General features: G+C 39.4%; 1 protein-coding gene across 1 annotated transcript in view; it reads left to right on the plus strand.

Moving 5' to 3' along the window:
- LOC106874101 (tyrosine-protein phosphatase non-receptor type 9) overlaps positions 1 to 15,447 on the plus strand; it is a gene marked incomplete at its 3' end in the record, with an annotated part of 55,348 nt that extends 39,901 nt beyond the window's left edge. Inside the window, exons 2-12 of the mRNA XM_014921705.2 lie at positions 539 to 682; positions 3,709 to 3,798; positions 6,378 to 6,502; positions 8,610 to 8,715; positions 9,545 to 9,655; positions 9,799 to 10,490; positions 11,345 to 11,505; positions 12,181 to 12,259; positions 12,954 to 13,104; positions 14,140 to 14,347; positions 15,251 to 15,447. Coding sequence (XP_014777191.1) covers positions 539 to 682; positions 3,709 to 3,798; positions 6,378 to 6,502; positions 8,610 to 8,715; positions 9,545 to 9,655; positions 9,799 to 10,490; positions 11,345 to 11,505; positions 12,181 to 12,259; positions 12,954 to 13,104; positions 14,140 to 14,347; positions 15,251 to 15,447 — 2,064 coding nt within the window. The remainder of the gene's footprint in view (positions 1 to 538; positions 683 to 3,708; positions 3,799 to 6,377; positions 6,503 to 8,609; positions 8,716 to 9,544; positions 9,656 to 9,798; positions 10,491 to 11,344; positions 11,506 to 12,180; positions 12,260 to 12,953; positions 13,105 to 14,139; positions 14,348 to 15,250) is intronic.
- Between the last annotated feature and the right edge of the window lies 1 nt (position 15,448).

Raw genomic sequence — 15,448 nt, forward strand, 5'->3', positions numbered from 1 at the left:
CTGAGTGGTTGGCGTTAGGAAGGGCATCCAGCTGTAGAAACTCTGCCAAATCAGACTGGAGCCTGGTGTTGCCATCCGGTTTCACCAGTCCTCAGTCAAATCGTCCAACCCATGCTAGCATGGAAAGCGGACGTTAAACGATGATGATGATGATGATGATATATACATATTGAGAATTTACATTTATTTAGCAAAACTTTTGTTTTCTCCTCCCTGAAAACCATTTCTAGCTTCTTCAACATAGTTCCTTGTGTTTCTGACTGGATGTAGCATGCGGCGTTCTATCACTGGGGTATAGTTTGCTGTGACACTGGCAGGACATAGCATAATGTGACCCTGGCAGGATTGAATGTGCCATGCAGTTTGCTATGACTGATTGTATGACTAGATATCCAGTATGGTCTGTATAACCACTGTTATTTTAAAATTATAATATTCAACACCCCTTTTTATATCACTACCCCCTGACCTTTATTTCTCCCACCAACTTGTTATACCAACCTGGCCACTTACACAACACCAATATTGTCCATTTCAGAAAGTAAAGAAGTTCATTGAAGAGGTCAACTACTACTACATCCAAAATGGCAAACAGCCATTGCCCTGGAAGACAGCAGTCAAGTTTCTTATGGCCCGCAAGTTTGACATCCGCAGAGCATTAGACTTATACAGATGTCATCAGGTAAAGAAATTCCTCTTCTTTTGAATGGCTTCCTTTCTTTATCTCTTTTTCTCATTTCTCACTTCACCCCACCCCCCTCACATTCTTCTTTGTATTATTTGAAGCTTTAACTGGTTTCACACTTTACACTGATTTTCAAAAAGTTCAACTAGAAAGACATGGCTTGTGTTGCAGCTGTCTTGCTTCTGACTAGTGTTTGACGCTTGCCCTGTTTTTATAGGAAGTTCATGACTCAAATTAGTATATGTTTTGAATAGGATTTGATTGGTAGAGGGATAGTCACATGACTAGTCTTAGAAATTTTTGTAGGTTCCCCACTATATGCATGTGTTAGCATTTGACTGGTAAACCAAGGCTGACACGGTTGACTGAACGTGTCCAAACAATCAATTGCTCTGAATGTTTTCTGTCAAGTGTTTGTAGAGAACAAACACATTCATTGAATTTAATGCATGCTATCAAATGTCAAGGATGTAATGAACACAGGTCAAACAAAGCTTACTCTAAGAAATAGACTGACCGTTCACTGACAACAAATATGAGACTCCAGTTCTAGAAAGATTCCACTGAGGGGTCATATAGACATATGTGCAAAGAATAAGTCTCCCATATTGCAGGTCTTCCCACTCTACCACAGATGAACAAAGAAAATACTTTCATACAAGAGTACAAACCAAGACTTAACAGACTTTAACAGAGTACATACACAAATAACTATTCATATACAAAATTCATTCTGCCTCTTATGAGGAAGCTACACAGCTAAAAGCCTAAACTTTAGCCATTGGACTACATACAAATGACCCCTGTTTACTCTCCCACCAGACAGATTAAATTTGGAATGCTTTGATTGTAACTAAACATTTTCACTCATCTGTGTCGGCCTTCTTTTTTTAGGTGCAAAATATACAGTCATGTGACACTAACACACGGACGTAGTGGGAAGCGTACGAAAGGTTATACACTTAATCATGTGCTTGATCTTTTAAACTACAGACATTATCCATTTTACAAGAGGTGACCTTATACCGAGTGAAGGGAGGTCAAGAAGGGTTGAGGGACAGGTATAGGTGTCTTGCTTTGGGGGAGAAACATGGCCACGCCCAGTAGGAAGAGAAAGAGGATGCTGGTGAAGGTGTGTCAGGGCATACCCTTAAATTACAGGAATATAAGGGAAGTAGTGTGGCAGGTGGATGGAGGGAGATGCAGTGGGGGGACGTGAGTGGGGGTTTGGTCAGTCATGAATATCTGTTGAAGTAGGAGTGGGTTAGGGAATAGGTAAGAGGGGGGAGCAGCATTGATGTGAAGTGAGTGGGGGGTAGATGTGTATGTGAAAGAGATGCAAAGTGCTAGGGATGAAGGTGGAAATGATGGGAGATGAACAGAGGGGATGGGGCTGCTGCTGAGAGAAAATGAGGGGTTGTAATAATAGAAGGGGAGGGGAGTGAAATATAAGGAGGTAAGAGATGATAGTGAGGATGTGTGAGGAACAGGAAGTGGTTCCTGGGAGGGTGAGTGGTGGGGGGAATGAAGTGTATGCAATCCCATCTCATAATTACAGCAGCTGAGTGAGTTATGAGAGGGATGGAGAGGAGGGTGTCGGGAAGATGGGGTTGTAGGTAGGGGGTTCTTTGGGTGCAGGGGCATAGACTTAGGTGACGTGCCTTTAGGATCTTATTTTCATTTAGCAGGGATGGGTTTTCTCAAGTATCATATATCGCTAATCACTTCAGTCCTTTGTCCTCTCCTCCATGAGACTCAACATCCAGGCATCATTCTTCACCAGTTTAATCTCCAGGGCCTCTCTCTTCTACTGGTCCCATCCACATTCAAAGGTCAGCACTTTTGTATGCAGCCCTCCTCATCCGTACACATCACATGACCATACCAGCACATTTCCCCCTCTCGCACACATCCAATACCTTTTATACCTAATTTTCCTCTTAACACATTTTCACTTTGCTGTACACACACACACACACTGACATTGCACATCAACTGGAGCCTGCTAGCTTCAATGTCTTACACACCATCACATGTCTTCTACATTTACAACCCATGTTTCACCACCATGTAGCATTGCAGTTTGTGCACAAGTATCATACAATCTGCCTTTCACCCTGAGAGCAGGGCCTTTTCTTGCCAATAATTATAATTAAGGGTACTAAGAAGAAACAGCACCTGGAGATAGACATCAAATGACTCTATATTACACTCCATTAGTAATTACTAAACCAGAAATCGGACAATCTAGAATTAACCTAAAAAAAAAATATTCTTACTAAATCTATTTTATTCATTTCTTTGCTTTCAGCATTGTGCTAATGGATTGTAATTTGAAGTGGTTTTTAGAGTCATTTGACATCTATCTCTAGCATGTAGGTGCTGTTTCTCAGTACCCTTAATTATAATGATATATATATATATATATCTATAGCTATATGTGTGTGTTTATGTTTGTGTGTGTGTGTGTGGCTTAGTGGTTAGGGTATTCGGCCCTTGATTGTAAGGTCATGAGTTTGATTCCTGGTGGCACATTGTGTCCTTGAGCAAGACACTTTATTTTACATTGCTGCAGTCCACTCAGCTGGCAAAAATGGGTTGCACTTGCATTTCAAAGGGGCCAGCCTTGTCACGTTCTGTCTTATGCTGAATCTCTCTGAGGACTACATTAAGGTTATGCATGTCTGTGGAGTACTCAGCCACTTGCACTTTAATTGCATGTGCATATGGTTCCGTTTATTGGATCAGTTGGGACACTCATCATCATAACAGATGGAGTACCTGTCACACACACACACACACAATCTGCTTCAATAATTGGTGTCTGACCCTTGCCAGCATGGAGAAGTGGATACTACGACGATGATGACATGCATATAGTTGTATGTATGTCCACTCACACAACGATGTATCTGTGGAATGCATGCAGGCGATCAGACAAACCCATACACTGTATTGCTGTAGTGTTCAATGTTTCATTTATTTCTCTTTCTGTCTCTCTCATTTGAACCCGTTTCCTGCAGTTAACTAGAGAAGGTGAAGACTTGCTCTATCTCGACATTAACGACAAATTCCTGCAAGAAGAATTACAGACAGAGAAGTTCACAATATTGGTAAGTTGTTTACTTGTAGCTTAATGCATGTTTCATCACCTCTCATTCTCATGACAAGGTTGATTCTGTTGGGATGGGGGACGTTGAACCCCAGGTCAACAATGTTCAAAGATATCCCAGCCCCTTGGTATCCCATTTTATTTTATGGCATAGTACATCTGGGGCTGCATTATCCAATACAACTCTTGAAGTGCTTCTGCACTCTTATTCCTTCCAACTCTTTTAATGTTAACTTTTCTGTGTTTTATTCTGTGTCCTGTGCATGTCCTTCTAGCTTTCATTGCCGTCTTTCTTTGACTCAGATGTTGGCTTCTGCCCATTCCTTTTAACCTCTTCTAACGAGTAGTAGTGCACCTGAGCACTGTATACAATAAACTCATTATATTTGATTATATCATTCCAAAATAGTAGCAAACAAAAACTTCTAATTTGACAAGGCTGGCAGTGAGTAAAGGTTATTAAACCTGTGAGTGGTAGATTTGAAATTCATGTGCCTGACACTCCTTTCTATTTTGCTGTTGGTTGTTATAACACCTAATATCACTCGTTTCACGGGTTCCACATCACTTTGGATCTAAATCAGCCAAATTTAAGGGGGCAGGGTGAACAGTATATTACTTGTGAAAGACTGGGGTTCTTAACCAGAGAAACTTCCTTCAGAAAAATGGAAAGATGTATGTTGACCTCTTAAAAATCTCTGGTTAAAAGATGGTTGCTTCCTCCATGCCCCCTTCCTCGGAATCTGTTGGCAGAGCTATTTCTATTGTGTGAAGATGTTTCTAACAATGTTATTGGAAGCTCCTTATTTTTAAAAACCTGTCTTCTTACTCTCAAACCTACACACTTTTCCCTGTTGGTGTGGTCAATTCTCAGCACCTTTGGTGGCCGTTGAGAGTTTCCACATTCTCTTCTGAAGTTATGGCATCGTCTGACCATGTAGCAGTTATAGTAGTGGTAATGTTACTTTTAGTAACTTTAAATGTGGAACTGTTCTGAACATACCTGATGCAAGTCCAAGCAAGGACATAGGAATTAAACTTTTGTTTCAAATGGATTGTAAGTGGACAAATGAAATTTTAAACTGACTAAAGTCTTTGGTTTTTTTTTTTTATCAAAAATTGATTTTGAGGACAAAAATTGATTTTCAATTGACAGCAAACAAGAAACAATAATTTTAGTAAAATTTGACCCAGATTTGAAACTGGTTGGAATGGTTGATTTTCCATATTCTGAAGAGAAAAAGGAATCTTCTAGAGTGTCTGTGTCTCATCATACAACCAGGATTATTTACTATTGGACTCGTTTTTTTCCATGGGAGACAACACTGTGTTGCAAGCTTATCTTCCTGTCTGTTGCAAATAGATGTGACTTCCCTGAGTGGATAAAGTGTTGAACTGGTTACCTGTAGGTTGTGAGTTCGAACACTCTGAAGGTTTTTCATTGTATTTTTGGACAGAAAACTTTAATACTCATGTTTTGCTACTTCACAATGTTGTACTTTGTGAGCAAGCATTGTATTGTTCTTTGTTTCACTTAGAAGAATCTGTTGCCAGCAGGAGTAACACCACTCTAAACTTTCTCTTTACTCCCACCATTATACTTTCACAATATGCACCTCTACTGCTACTTAGATCACCTTCATATTTGAGAATAAAGGGGAAAAAAAGAGAGAAGAAAATTCTATTGCACCACATGTTTTTTTAAATAGGGGTAATATTCAGCTTTTTGTTCTCATTCATTCCAATGCATCTATCATTTACGTGGAGTAAATCATGTGGCATTTGTACTTCTTTTTTTTTCTTTTTTTTTTGGTTATATTTCTCAGCTGACATCTCATCTAAGCTAATTCTCTTACTAATCATTTATAACTTTTTCCGTTACTTTCATAACTCCATTCATAAAATCCATCACCATCACACATTTGCCATAGCAACTGTTGCAGGTGAAAGCTTTCCTTCTTAGCCCCAGAATCAGTTATTTTTTTTTCTGTTTATTATTATCATTTTTGTTCTTGTTGTTGTCATTCAGAGTTACTTAATTTATCAGACATTACTGCATGTTACCGTTTTCCTCTCACCCAATTTCATATGAATATATTTGTTTTCACTTATATTTGTGTGTGTGTATGTGCGTGCATGTGTATGTGTGTATACATGTGTGTGCACATATATTTATGTATGTGTATTATTTGCCTGCATATGTATATATGTGCATAGATGTTTTTTTTTGTATATGTACATACACCTGTATATATGTGTATGTATCCATGCATGCACGAATACAGCTATACATATATATATATATATATATATGTGTGTGTGTAGATATATATATACATGTATATGTCTACACATACATATCTGTACATGTGTATGTGTGTGTAAAGATGCATATATGTATGTACATACAAATGTATATATGTGTGTGTGTATGCATATATGTGTATGTATACGTCTTTTAAATTTTGTTTCCTGTGTCTGCTCTTTTAATCCATTTTATTCCGTTATTTTGTTCCAATTTTTTCTTTTTTTTTTCCTTTTCTTTTCTTTTTCTTTATTTCTTTCTTTCTAAACACCTAGGGTGGCCGTGATAGTGGTGGAGCTGCCATAGCCCTTTTCACTGCACGATATCACTTTCCTACCCTCACTTCTCACCAGAATGTTCTCAAGGCGCTAATTTATCAGTTGGATGCTGCTTTAGAAAGGTAAGACTGGAAAATAACTAAAAAAAAAAAATAATGATAATTCAAATATATAATTAAATAAATAAAAAAAATAGCCAAACTTTGTCGTTGTGCAAATGTTGACACTTTTTACCTTTCACTGTGTTGCACTTCATTGCACATTGAACCCGTTTCCTCTGCATTACTTGTGTGATGGTACTGCCACCACCCTGTTGTTTGTGTAAAGTTTGAACTTTTGATGTTGTTCCTGGCAGTGATTAATGGTGATTGAGAATTTGTGGACAAGAACGATTATGCAAAACTTGTAAAAGAGTGTCTTTACTCCTTCGTCCTTTTGGGGGAGAGGTGAGGAGTCAGTATAATATATACTAGTTAAATACAGGGGTCAGTTTCAGCCCTTTTGATTTTTGATACCAAACTATATGAGACTGGCCTTGGTTTTATGATAAACGTTCTCTTTGAAAGTGATTTAAATGAAACCCTTTCATCGAAATGTTGTGATAGTCTATGTTCCAAACACTGTCTTAATAATGACAGGGATTCTTTGCTGTTTCCAGAATTAATTGGAACACAGGCTCTGTATTCCAATAGAAATGTGATAACTAAAGGACTAATTGGCTGCAGGACCCTAAGAACTCTGCTTTGAGCCTTTAGGAATCTGAGTGTTAGGCAACAGTGAGTACCAAGTTCTGTTTTCAGTGGGACTCTTGTCTATTAACTCATAGAAACCCCTAGGAATCATTTGCAGCTGAGTAGACTGAGGCAGTGGAAAATGAAGAAGGGAACAACATGCTTCCCAACTCAAGAATTGAACCTATGATGTCATGATTGTGAGCCCACACTCTAACCGCTAATAAGCACCATGCCTGTGTTACTCTAAATTGAATAGACTACACTCTGCTACACTAAATTCAACAGACTGCATAATCCCTATTTTATACTCTCAACTAAATTTGTAGCTTTGTTAGAAAAAATAATATTATTAAGAGTATAATGGATTTGGTTATTGGCAGAATGTATTTAAGACTAACATTATCACTTTTCTCCAGGCAAGGAAGGGTGGCTAGCTGCTCTTAAGAGGGTGGAGATGGCCAAAGATTTGCAATTGAAAGGTTTGAGAAGAAAGGGTTTTTTTTCTTTTCACTAAGGCCTAATCAACATAAAATAAGATGAGGAAAGAGAGGGATATGCTACACTCCAGTGAGAGAGGGTTGTACTACACTCCAGTGAGAGAGGGTTGTGCTACACTTCAGTGAGAGTGACCAAACTGGTGTTGCTAAATGGGACTCCTTTAACTCTACTGCTATCGGTTGGTAGCAAGAACTGGAAGAAGGCCCTTAACCCTTGGTGTAACCAAGTAATCTTGAGATTTAGTGTGTGTGTGTGTCCCTAATTACCATGTGGTTGCCCACCCCTTTCAGAGACCCTGTCTTATTTTGTGCTTCTGTTCTGTTGTTGATATTTATTGTTTAGTTTGTCTCTTTTGCTCAATTCCCTACTCTTTCCTCTTTTGTTGTTTTTCTTTGTTTTTTTTTGCCATTGTACAGAAATCATCATTATTATTATCATTGTTGTTGTTGTTGTTATTATTATTAAGGCAACAATCTGGCGGAACCGTTAGCACACTGGATGAAATTCTTGGTGGTATTTCGCCTGTTGCTATGTTCTGAGTTCAAATTCTGCCTGGGTTGACTTTGCTTTTCATCCTTTCGGGGTCGATAAATTAAGTACCAGCAAAACACTGGGGTCAATGTAATCAACTAGCCCCCTCCCCCAAAATTCCAAGCTTTGTGCTTATCGTAAAAAGGATTATCATAATGGTGAACTGACAGAATTATAAACATGTCAGACAAAATGCTTTGCAGCATTTCATTACAGAAATGTTTCGAGTTCAAATTCTGCCACGGTCAGCTTCACTTTTCATCCTCTCAGGGTTAATAAAATCAAATCAGTGCCAGTCAAATACTGGGGGTGATGTAACTGACTAGCCCTCCCCACTTCCCTCAAAATCTCAGGCTTTGTGCCTATAGTAGAAAAGATTATTATTATTATTGTTATTATTATTATTATTGTTATTATTATTGTTATTCAGTTTTATTAGTATTCATAAAAATGTTTTCTGTTGCAGTTTTGAAACCCAAAAACATGGCCTGGTCTTTATTTATGACATGACTGATTCTAAATATGGCAACTTCGATTACAATCTCAGTATCAAGATTCTTAATATGTTAAAGGTAAGTTGTTGTGTGTTTACGGCTGCTGTCGTTTGAAGATCTTGTTTGGTTTAAGTTGTGGTGGTTTAGTTTTCTTCAGCTTGATAAATTGGTGGTGGTGGTGGTGGTGGTGGTAGTCTGAATGATGACATGGCTGGTAGTCTTGGTGATAGTGGTAGTGGTCATGGGGGAGGAGGAGTAGTGGTATGGGTAGCCTTTTAAGAATATTTGGTGCATTTTACTTAAAAAAATATATAGTTCAGTTTCTGAAGCCTACAGATCTTGGTGTTCTGAGTATTATTGGAACATTAAACAAACTGATTTGCAATATTTGCTCCGACATTTTATGTTCTGAGTTCAAATCCTATTGGTGTTAAGCTTTCCTTTTATTCTGCCTGGGAATCATCATCATCATCATCACTTAACATTTGCTGTCTATCCTGGCATGGGTTGGATGATTTGACTGGAGCTGCACCAGGTTCCAGTCTGATTTGGCAGGGTTTCTACAGTTGGATCCCCTTCCTAATGCCAACCACTTCAGAAGTGTAATGGGTGCTTTTTCATGGCACCAGCAAGCATTTACAGGCTGGGATTAATATAATCCTTTTAAATGAGGGTTCAGTAAAATAAAGCAGTGATCATATCCTGTGGACATGAATGTGTCTCTTGAGGCCTGCTGGAGCCTTGAAAACCTTTTGGCAAAGTTGAGGACTCAGTTTGCTCAAGTGCTCATGGATCATTTACTATGTGTTTTCTTGAGTGGACAGCAAGGCCTACTTTGTTTCATGCCCCAAAACCCACAATGGCACACCTATATACAAATATATATATGTCTCTTTTTCTATTTCAGGGTGCATATCCAGCTCGATTAAAAAAAGTGTTGATTGTTGCAGCTCCTCTTTGGTTTAAAGCTTCTTTTAGAATTCTACAACTTTTTTTACGAGAAAAACTACGTGATCGGGTCAGTATTTTTCAGTTGATTCCATTTTAAAGAATTGTCCAGTAGGGGGTTCTAAAATTGCCCCTTTGGATTTTTAGGGATCTCTCATTCCTAATAAAAATGTCTTTTTCTTTCTTTCATTCTTCCCTCCTGTGTAATTTCAGGTCTTTACAGTGGCTGTATCTGAGTTGCCTTTCCATATTCCTTGCGAGTCCCTCCCAAAGCAACTGGGAGGCCATCTAGTGCCTAATCACAACACTTGGCTGAAGCTTTGTTTCTTGGTGGCCACCAATCAAGATCCCGACATGTCCTTTTACTTCAACAACCAGTCATTGCAGCAAGTGAGTGAGTCGAAGGAAGCGATGCAGTCGAGCGATTCTGCTGAAACCGAGACAAACATCTTCGCCAGTGATTTTGACTCCTCAGAAGAAACATCACGAGAAACGGTCAGCGAGAAGTACAACGAGGAAGCGAAAGAGAAGGAAGGTGAAGAGCAACGAATTCGGTCAGAAAAGGAAGTAATTGTGGAGAAGGAAACGCCAGTGGTGATCCAGAGGGTGCACTCGGCCGACACCCGATCTGCAGCGGCAGCTGATACACGAAAGCGGTCATCCAATACATTTTCGCCTGTCGATGAAAACCAGTCTCCAATTACTGACCCTAGTCATCCGTGCAAGCGTCGGCCCGTCTCCCTTGATTCACAGACCTACGAAGAAAGTTTACACATGGCAGATGACAGCGGAATTGACATAGAAACCCTTGCTGACCATGTGAGAAAGTTGAGGAAGAAGGGTCTACGCCAGGAATACCTTAACATTAGATCAGAATCTCCAACTGGCACCTTTTACGTTTCAAAGTAAGTGTTTTGTCACTTTCTCTTTGTGTTGTGGTTGTTGTAAATGGTGTTGACTTAATCTTCTGATCTCCACCCCCACCTACCCCCAATCTCTCTCTCTCTGTGGTGGGGGTGTGTTTATCTCAAGTCTTCTGGATCTTGCCTTGGAATTGTGTTGTCCTTTAGTCCAGTGCTTCTCAAACTCTCTGATGTGGCCTATCAGCAGTTTCTTTTTTTTTCCTATGCACCAGGGACCAATAATATTTCTTAGTAATATTAATTTATACCGGAAACAATATTTATAATGAATATAATAAAAGTTGACAATCTGTATTTATTGACCAGAATATCTGATGTCATTCTACCTTGCCTGCTACAGTGCACTTTTATTCTCCGTTTCATTGTACTTCTCTATTTAAACCTACTCAGAAAGGCATTGGTCAGCCGTGTGTTGCAGTAGAAGACACTTGTTTCAAGTGCTGCACAGTGGGACTGAACCTGGAACCTGTTGCTTTCTGTTCAATCCTGTTGGGAAAACAAAAAGTGTCTTCCACCATAGCACTAGGTGAATCCAAGTAAAACTGGATAAATGGAAACTGTGCAGAATCCTATTATATGGACTGTATGTGTGGTGAACTTAATCCATTGCCTGCTTTTGCAGCACCAGCTTGCTCTTTTAAAACTTCAAGTGGAATCCATTCTGATGGAAGCACTTACGTGAGGTTCATGACTTGAGGATAAATTCTTCCTGTCATCAATCTCAGGGATTTTCCCCATCCCTCTAAACCAGATGAAGTATTTTTTCAAATACCTCACACATCCTTACAACACACAAACCTATGTTTACACTTTGAATATGTTTTTACTTGTTTCAGAGCAAAATGCAATCTCCCCAAGAACCGTTACCTCGATGTGTTGTGTTACGACCATTCCAGAGTTGTGATATCAATGGTGGATGGAGACCCGAGTTCAGATTACATCAATGCAAATTTTGTGGATGGTTACAAGCAGAAGAATGCTTATATAACCACACAAGGTAAGATGAAGGAACACTGGAAGAGTTGGTTTAATGGATCTTTTGTTTTTAGCTATGGACAAACTGACCATCAAGATTGTTCAAGACCAGACCTGGTCACATCTGACAACAACAATAACAGTAATAAGGGTTTCAAATTTTCGTACAAGGACAACAAGCTTTTAGTCAAATACATCAGGATAAAATGTTAAGTTGACCCTTGGGGAAATTTGAACTCAGAATATAACAAGTTGGGGGAAATAGCACAAGGCATTGTGTCCAGTGTCTCTAACGAAGCTGCCAACTTGTTACCCTATAATAATTATAATAATGGTTTCAAATTTTGGCACAAGGCCAGGTAAGGATTAAGCCGATGAAATCAACCCCAGTGTTACATTGACCCTGAAGGGATGAACTGCAAAGTCGACTTCAGTGGCATTTGAACTGAAAATGTAAGTAGAGAAGGGAAACTGAAACCTTGTGATGCAACACTGGATTCATGAAGAAATCAAGAATTTCACAATTGAAAGGAACATATTTGGGGTTGGGATCCTTAACCCAACCGTTGTTTCAAAGGTGAGGGAAAGCTATGGACAGGTTTTGGCCTTGGTTTGTCCCCATAACCATACAGTATTCTTTCTTTTTCTTTCTCTTATATATATATGTGTTTAACCGTTTTATCATTGTTTATATCAGGTTGTTTATCAAGAACCACTGGTGATTTCTGGAGAATGGTCTGGGAACAGAAGTGCCTTGTTATTGTGATGCTAACCAGGTGGGTGTTTCAACTCTTTTTCGTTCATACGTAAGCTTATGTCCTTTCCCATTGATATCATCTGCCTGTCTGGCTTTATAAACAGACGGACACAGCCATGGCTGTGTGGTTAAAACGTTCGCTTCTATACAGTTTGGGTTGAATCTCACAGCATGGCACCTTGGGCAAGTGACTTCTATTAATGCCCTGGACTGACCATTGCCTTATGAGGGTAATTGGTCAGAGCCCTTCTTTTCTGTGTGAGAGAGAGAGAGAAACGGCATGAGGGTTGATATTTTCCGTGAAAGTGGTGCTGATGTTGATGTTGTCTGTCAGCCAATCATTTTACATTTTACCCATGATCCATTGCATCATGAATTAGCGAGGGGACTTCCATCAGAGTAATTAAGGGCAGCTTCAAATCAGTTGCTTGACTTGCTAGAAATAGAAGCTAAATTTCTGTTAGATTCCATATGTGCTAACATCTTAAAAAAGTAAACTGACGCATTGGATAACGTAGTCTTGGGTCTACTTTGCATGAAAAATAAACAAAAAGATAAGAATGATCATGACTAGAATATTTTTGATTATAGATCTGTTGAGATGGCAGGTGGAACAGCACCAAAACCACCACATCACTACTATAAACCAATCACTACAGTTTCAACATTTTGTCTTCTTATTTTGTGTCTTTTTTTTTTCTTTCTTTTCTCAGAATAATGGAAAGAAATCGATTGAAGTGTGAACAGTATTGGCCGTTGGAGACCGACACATACGAGACATACGACCATTTTGTTGTACATAACAGCTGTGTGAAGCAGTGCTCTGATTACCAGGTGTCTACGTTGGTTCTGAAAAACAATAAGGTCAGCAGCAGCAGCAGCAGCAGCAGCAGCAGCATAACTGTCCTCTGTGTGTGTGTGTGTGTGTGTGTGTGTATAGTTCAAATTTACAGAAAACAAAGACGAACACAGGCGAGGGAACAACAAGCAGGTGTGTTAGTTTAACGCTCAGGAAGAACGGAAAAGTCTTTGATGTTTCAAGCCTACATTCTTTGGCACAAAGGATTGAGAGGTGAAAAAATGTGTAGGGATTACTGGTTCAACATTGTGTGTGTGCGTGTGTGTAGCCATTCTTTACTCTGTGGAATGAATCTCCTGTAAAGACATAGGAGTCTAAGTTTGAATCATTTGAGCACTACCAGGTATCTTCTGTACAGGGAATCTCTGAATGACCATGGGTGCACCTACGAGGTTCCCTTCCGGGGTACAAGTCTGAGCAGAGTCTCCTCACTGGGTTGTTTTTATGGAAGGCCAGTAGTTGCCCATGCATACCAGCCTCCCCTCTGCACACCATTGATGTTGTCCAAGGGAAAGGCAAAGGGGCTGATACATCTTGGCACCAGTGATGTAGCAACTCATTTCTACAACAGAGTGAACTGGAGCAACGTGAAATAAAGTGTCTTGCTCAAGAAGACAACACGTAGCCTGGTCCAGGAATCGAACTTACAACCTCACGATTGTAAGCTCTACTCTCTAACCACTGAGCCATGCACCTTCACACAAACAGTCAATATATACTTGATGGAAAAGTACATCAGATGGTTGTGAGACATTCATGATGTTATGTAAGAAACACCTGAAGTGTTTTCGAAACAATTATAGCATTCGACTTACTCTTCCATTCCTTTTATCTACAGATATGTGTGTGTGTGTGTATGTATGCAGGTTTGACTGTGTGGTTAATAAGTTTTCTTCTCAATTACTTCACGGTTTTGAGTTCAGTCCCGCTGCATGACATCTTCGGCAAATGCCTTCTACTATAGATCTGAGCCAACCAAAGCTTTGTGAATGATATAAAACTGATCATTTGATTGTTTCTTCTTGTTTTCTCACTGACAGACAGGAGAGGAGAGAGTTATACAACACATGCAGTTCATCAGATGGCCAGATTACGGAGTTCCACACAAAGCAGAAGCATTTCTTCAGTTCTTATCGAAAGTACGGACACTTCAGGCTGAAGCTGTGCAAGACTTGGGCGATTCTTGGCATGGTCATCCACTCGGTCCACCTATTGTGGTTCATTGTAGTGCTGGTATAGGGCGTACAGGTCAGTATTGGGTTTTCCATTTGGTTTTCTAGCTTTCAACTATCATTAAAAAGAAACAGCAATCTATTGGTGTAGTTACAATACTCGATCGATCTATCTACCTCTCTCTCTCTCTCACTCATACACACATACACACACACTTTACTTCACACAAGGACACATATGGAGACACGTCCACATATATGGAGATAACATACATACTTACAAACACCTTACATAGTTGCAAAACACACACACACACACACATACATAAAAACGCTGACCAGGAAATGCAAACACATGAATATGCACATATATTTTTGTATATATATATATATTCATTGTACATATTCTTTCATTGTTTTTCATTTTTTGCTTGTCTGACTTTCTTTCTGCCTTACCTCATTATCTCCCTTGATTTCTGTGCTTTTCATATCCATATCTGCCTCTTTCTCTCTTTGTTTATCTATCTTGTCTTTCTCCTTTTTCTACACGCATATATATATATATACACACACACCTGCTTGTGTAGGGAACTTCTCTCATATTCTTAACCTTTGTTCTAATACATTTTCTTACCATTTTGCATAACTTGCACAATATTCTAACAACATCAACAGCTTTCTACCATTTAATGCAGCACCAACTGCAGTACACGTTTCTCTATGACATTGTGTGAGAGATGGCGTTTCCATAGCTGGCTATTAATCACATGCTCAGTAGTACTGATTTAACTTTTCTCAAGTGTTATTCGTGAGCAAAGGCACATAACTTTTTCCGTCTCTCTCTCACACACACTCAGTTTTGTTGTTTTGCTCCTGCTTTTCTCATCTTCTCACCTTCCTCCCCCCCCTCTCTCTCTACGTTCCTCCTACCCCATCCACACCACCACCGCCATCAACACTTGTGTCTTTTATGTTTCAGGTACTTTAATCACAATTGACATCAACATCCAAAGACTGGAAGACATTGGAACTGTCAACATCCACCAGACTGTTCGCAAGATCCGTTCGCAGAGGGCATTCAGCATCCAGGTCCCTGACCAATACGTCTTTTGTCATCTGGCCCTCATAGAAAATGCGGTCAATGTTGGACAGTTACAGAACAAATGGCTGAACCTTG

This window comes from Octopus bimaculoides, chromosome 15 (assembly GCF_001194135.2).
Source record: "Octopus bimaculoides isolate UCB-OBI-ISO-001 chromosome 15, ASM119413v2, whole genome shotgun sequence".
Taxonomy (NCBI): Eukaryota; Metazoa; Mollusca; class Cephalopoda; order Octopoda; family Octopodidae; genus Octopus; species Octopus bimaculoides.